This window comes from Opisthorchis viverrini (genome assembly GCF_000715545.1).
Source record: "Opisthorchis viverrini unplaced genomic scaffold opera_v5_77, whole genome shotgun sequence".
Taxonomy (NCBI): domain Eukaryota; kingdom Metazoa; phylum Platyhelminthes; class Trematoda; order Opisthorchiida; family Opisthorchiidae; genus Opisthorchis; species Opisthorchis viverrini.
In genome coordinates, this window is record NW_008751733.1 from 1152049 (window position 1) to 1157729 (window position 5681).

General features: G+C 42.7%; 1 protein-coding gene across 1 annotated transcript in view; it reads left to right on the top strand.

Moving 5' to 3' along the window:
• Positions 1-676: 676 nt before the first annotated feature.
• Positions 677-5681, top strand: part of T265_13542 (hypothetical protein) — a gene marked incomplete at both ends in the record, with an annotated part of 33975 nt that continues 28970 nt past the window's right edge. The window contains 10 exons of the mRNA XM_009169379.1: positions 677-805; positions 855-1007; positions 1049-1225; positions 1274-1401; positions 4582-4780; positions 4827-4949; positions 4991-5077; positions 5123-5215; positions 5252-5342; positions 5388-5500. Of these exons, the coding sequence (XP_009167643.1) occupies positions 686-805; positions 855-1007; positions 1049-1225; positions 1274-1401; positions 4582-4780; positions 4827-4949; positions 4991-5077; positions 5123-5215; positions 5252-5342; positions 5388-5500 (1284 nt within the window). The remainder of the gene's footprint in view (positions 806-854; positions 1008-1048; positions 1226-1273; positions 1402-4581; positions 4781-4826; positions 4950-4990; positions 5078-5122; positions 5216-5251; positions 5343-5387; positions 5501-5681) is intronic.

Here is a 5681-nt window from a genome sequence, read left to right on the forward strand (position 1 = left end):
TTGAAACGTGATTGCTGACACGGCGTTTTCACTGTTCACTGTGGGCCAGTCTTTTTCATGTTTTGGAGACAATTTTTTTACAGTGTGTTAGGCCAGTTTTTGACAGACATATTGTGTGTTTCCTCGCTCATACGATCTAATAGGTTGAGTAGTAAGGAGTGCCCCGATGCTTGGAAGCATGTATACCATAAAATCATGGAATCCATCTAAAAGCCTAAGTCGAAGGGAAATGGGTACTCATCTGCACTTTGTCAAAAATGATCATGTGCTAGTGATCTGCACCGTTCGAAAGGTTTGTAATTGGCGCAGTGCGACAGCCGTTGGTAACTAGTGCTTTGAGTGTTAAGTTAGTTTAAATGGGCCCAACCAATCAACTCGCTAGATTGTTGTATTTTGATGGAAAAGATCGGGGAATCCTTGAGACTACCGATTACTAGTCCAAGACATACCCTTCTGCTGCTCTTTCATGTCCCTCCAATCGCTTCAGCGCCTATTGTGTTTGCGAAAATGAGCCATTACTGCAAGCCACAATCCTTCCCACTACTATACAAAATCAATACTTCCCCACATCTAGTGGAGCTCAAAACCACTGGCGTGGTTCCACATCTGACCGAAATCTACTGCTTATCGAAGAGTTTGTGATGTATATCATGAGATCACTGTCTTTGGGTTTCAGCCTGGCAGAATGATGTGCTCGATCCCAGTGCTTCTCCTGTTCCAAATCCTTACGATTTCACCCAGTCGAGCTTATCGATTTGGTCTCGGGATGTTTGACATTACAGGCCCTGCGGCAGAGGTCAATATGGTAAGGTTGCCTTGACATTTGCTACTGTATCAACTCTTCTTTATGACAGATGGGCTATGCAAGGCCGGGACAAAACACCCAAGGTATACACACTCGGCTTTTTAGCCGAGCATTTATTATCCAAGAGGACGGGCCATCACCCGTCACGGTGTTATTTATCAACTTGGATGTCGGAATGATATCACAACTCCTCAAAACACAGGTACTGCGCTCTTGAAAATAAACTTGATTCTTCTATTACAGGTTGTCATGGAGCTTCAAAAGCGATACGATGGCATTTTCAATCATTCCAACGTCCTCCTTTCTGCCACGCACACACATTCTGGTCCTGGCGGTTATTTTCAATACTTTCTTTACTCGGTCACCTCACTTGGGTTTGTGAAACAAAATTTTGATGCCATGGTTACTGGGATCATTAAGGTTCGTTTGACCCCATTAGTGATCTGAAAGTCTTGTTTGTAACTTCAGAGTGTTGAGATTGCGAAATCGAACATGATGAACGGAAAGATCTACGTCGCCAAAGGCGATGTTCTAAATGCCAGCATCAATCGAAGTCCGGCCTCCTACGAACTCAACCCTGCAGAAGAGAGGAAAAGGTGAGTTAGAGGAAAGCCTCCTCTATATGTTGTTTCTCATTGTAAAAACGAACATGCTCAATTGCAGTTAACGAATGGTGGTCACATTCGACAAAATGTTTCTCTGGAAGAATGTTGTAATCGGTATGACAAGCTGTTCTTACCAGTATCACAGATGAAGGTCATTTACGGTGTAGACCTGCGTAATGGTCAGCATAGTATGGAAATCTGATCGTTGTTGCGATGTGCTTCAGTGACCTTGTAAATCACCAGTACATTCTGAGCTGTATTGTTCAAACCCTAAATAGCCGTTCAAGATGAGTTTCGGTCACCCTTCCTCCAAGTGTAACAAGCTTTTAGGCACTTTTTGTTTTTTAAAGAAGATGTACTATCTTTTTCATCAGCTTGACAGTTACATCTTTTAGTAATACCACTAGAGCGGAGATGAAAAAAAGTTGACTTTATTTGAAATAAGAAACATACTATGCCTCATAAGTTTTCTCGACTAGTTGAACAGGGTACTACACCAAGACTTCCCAATAGTTGCCAGATTGAACTAGAGGCCCAAAAGTATACCTTGGAAACTGGCTTTTCTTCTGGCATGGATCCTCAACTTCACTCAAAAAAAGTTTTCCCGATAGAAACGTTATTTTGCTACCCTCGTTTCTCGATAAGCATAACGATCGTAGACTGATATTAAGGTTTGCCTCAAATGTTCATCAAGAGTACGTAAGTCTTGAGCGAACCAGGCTGATAATGCTCTTCGGTTAGCCGTGTCTGTTGATTTGGTTGGATTTCGTCTTTCCAATGTACCATTTTTATCCAACTTATACCGTGGGAGCCTTTGAAACCTTTGTTGCAGACAACAGCTTAATATGAGCTTAAGGGTAGAAATAAGATCACTCTTCAAAGGAAGAGTGGCACGAGGAGAAGGCACTTTTGCACACTCCTGGAAGACTGAAATCTCTTTGGGGGATGTGGTCTTACCCCGAGTATTGGTATGAAAAATTCTATCGAGGGTTTCCTTGGAAGTAACTCTCGACTGTCTGTCATGATGCCCTGTGTGCTGTACCCATATCTTAAATAGCCCGACTTAGTGTTTTGATCATCGTGTAAGGTAAAGGGAGTTTCAGTGTGCGAAATTACACCCACTCTGTCGACGTTTCTCCATGGAAAGCATTCCACTTAGAACCACAAAGCGACTTTCTGTCATAGCGATAGTCGACCTAAAAATGCTAGTTGTGTGTCATACGAGACGTTTAGGATCTTGACCAACTGATCTGGAAGCGCTTGAGAGTCGCATTAAAGCTGGACCCAGACTCACCTGCTCTCGGAAACTGAACTCTTAATGGGTGATAGAGATTGTTCTGGTCGGTTTATGAACACGTTCGTCTCATGGAGATTTGTCCCTAGTCCTTCTCTGGCTGCACCTCGGATTTTGCTAACTAAACCGGAGTAATGGTATCTGCTTCGAGAAATCCTGTTTGTTGTAATGGAGAGTAATGTTGGATGCTTTGCTCCCATCGCAATCACGCTGCTCCTACAAACTGCTCGATGTATAACAGCCTCTGTTTCATGATAAAAACCCTACCATGTAGACGGAGGGGGTTCACACGGAGTGCGGAGGTAGTTCTGTTGAGCGTTGTTTCCATTGTGAATCTACGGCGGTTGATTTCCAACACGAATCGCTTGTCTTACGAATGTTTCCATTGGAGGTTTGTGTGAACGTACTACAGGCAGATTACCAGTCATTGACCTCAACTTGTGTTTCCGACTATCGCAAATCCATTCTGTGAAATATTGCACGTCGTGCTTAGGTCGACAAGGTCTGGTACCAACCCAACTAGTGGTAATATAAACAAGAAAAAGTGTCGTCCCACCTTAAAAGCATCAGCTGATTGTGAAATGCTTGTTTATTTGTTTATTAGCAGCGTCAGAATCCAGAACGCAGTGACGCCCAAATTTCTTAGTAGAAGTTGAATTCCGCTCGAACGTTCCTCGCCTGAAACACATTACCAAGCACTTCGTAATGTTTGAACCATTACTGTTGATGATATCTAGTACATATTTCTCTATGTCACGCTTAAACGTATCTATTTGGTTTGTAAATGAAGAACTAGGCGGATAAGCAAAAAAATTGATTCGCAAATAATTCAAGTAGGTGCAAACGGGACACTCATCTGTGCTTATCCAGGGTGAATGAAATGGGTCGTGGGCTCTCGAACAGCTTTAGCACCTTTATGGGTAGCATGTTCCATCAAGAAAAAACTAGGTTGTTCCACGGAGGGAATTACTCACAAGGTTGCCGAAAACTCTTCGACAGCCCACGACCCGTTTCTCCCTTTTTGGGGTAGGCCTAGTCCCCGAGTTTCCGTCAACCTCATGCTCTACTTGAACTCAAATTGGACTGTTTTCGAGAAATACACTCATTTGCAAATCAACTTGGTTTTCACGAGAGACTCAACTGAATCTCTCGTTTATGATATTCTACAACTGAATGTGCCGCACCCAGGCCGCCTCATGTTTTAGTTGGAACGATATTCGAGACATCGCAGTATACTTTCATAAAGGAAGCTACTCACAAGGTTGCTAAAAACCCTTCCACAGCCCACGACCGGTTTCGCCCTTCTTGAACTAATTTTGACAAACACACTCATTTGAAAATAAATTGGGACTTTATGGGATACTCAACTGAATCTCCCGTTTATAATATTCTTCAGCTGAGTGAGTAGTTTCACTTATGAAAATATACTGCGATATCTCGAATATCGTGCCAACTGAAACATGAGGCAGTCTGATGCAGCACATTCACCTGAAGAGTATCATAAACTAAAGATCCAGTTGAGTTTTCCAACTTGATTTGTAAATGAGAATATTTGTCGAAACTAGGCTGTTTCCTTACTGAGATCTGAACTTCTAGATGGCTGTGAAAGTATGGACGATGGTAAAACCTGTAGATGATGGATAAACTAACTGGTAGGATTGCATGTGTGAGAAAAACACCTGATTACCTGGTAAAAGAGAAACAACCAGTTGTCTTGTGCCACTAAATCATTAGAATCTGGTGCTAGGATACACTTCAACCAAAATGCGGATTGGAATTTGAGCTATTATTTACTCCGCTTATTGTGATCTTATTGAAATAGACCCAGTTCAAACCAACTTGTCAAGCTGACTTTGTATTCTACCTCATTGATTTAGATACCAGTCGAATGTGGATACAGAAATGGTCTTACTGAAGTTTGTCAATTCTTCTGGCCATCCGGTTGGGATGTTAAACTGGTTCGCAGTACATGCGACCAGCATGAACATGACAAACACGCTGATCAGTTCAGACAACAAGGGTTTAGCAGCCTTAATGTTTGAGGAGCGATTGAACGGACACAGAAACGTTGGACAGGTAGGCTTAACCAAGCTTAGAGAATGGTTCGATTTTCTTTCTTGAGGGTCCATTCGTCGGTGCTTTCGCTCAAGCCAACGAAGGCGATGTATCACCAAACCTTCGGGGGCCAAAATGTATCGACACGGGTAGACCGTGTGATTATGTTCACGGAAGTTGCAATGGCCGCGTAAGTATAATCGATTGGAGCCATTGTCATTTGTATAATAGACACAAAAATGTATCGCCTTTGGTCCAGGCCAGGACATGTTTGAAAGCACCAAGATAATTGCACAAAGGCAATACGAAAAAGCTTGGGTAGGTCACATGCGTGTTTTCACTGAAATCCTAATCGATGTTCAGGAACTTTTCGAAGCTGCCAAGGAGGAAATATCGGGTTCCATATCTTTCACTCACCAATTTGTAGACATGACAAAAATGAAAGTACAATATGGAGTGAGTCTCGTTCTCAAAATTTATAGTCATCCGTAGGGTTACAATAAATCGACTTGCAAACCGGCGATGGGATATAGCTTTGCTGCTGGAACCATGGACGGTCCAGGGGACTTCGATTTTGTTCAAGGTAAGTAAGACCATTTAGCTGAGAAAACACGCTGGCATTTTCAAGGAACTAAGGCAACCAGTTTGTTCTGGAATATCATCAGAGATTTGATAAAAAGGCCGAGCAAAGAACTAAAACAGTGTCACGCACCGAAACCAATTCTTCTGGCCACTGGTGAGGTAAATGTCCAGGTTTTAATAAAACTTGCTCACCTCCTCATCCCGTCTACCGTCGTTCACAGCGCAGTGACTCTTCATTGTAGCTGAACCGCCCATTGGAATGGCAGCCAGCTATTGTGGAAACTCAAGTACTGCGCATTGGAACGTTCTTGATTGTTGCATTGCCCGGAGAGTTTACAAC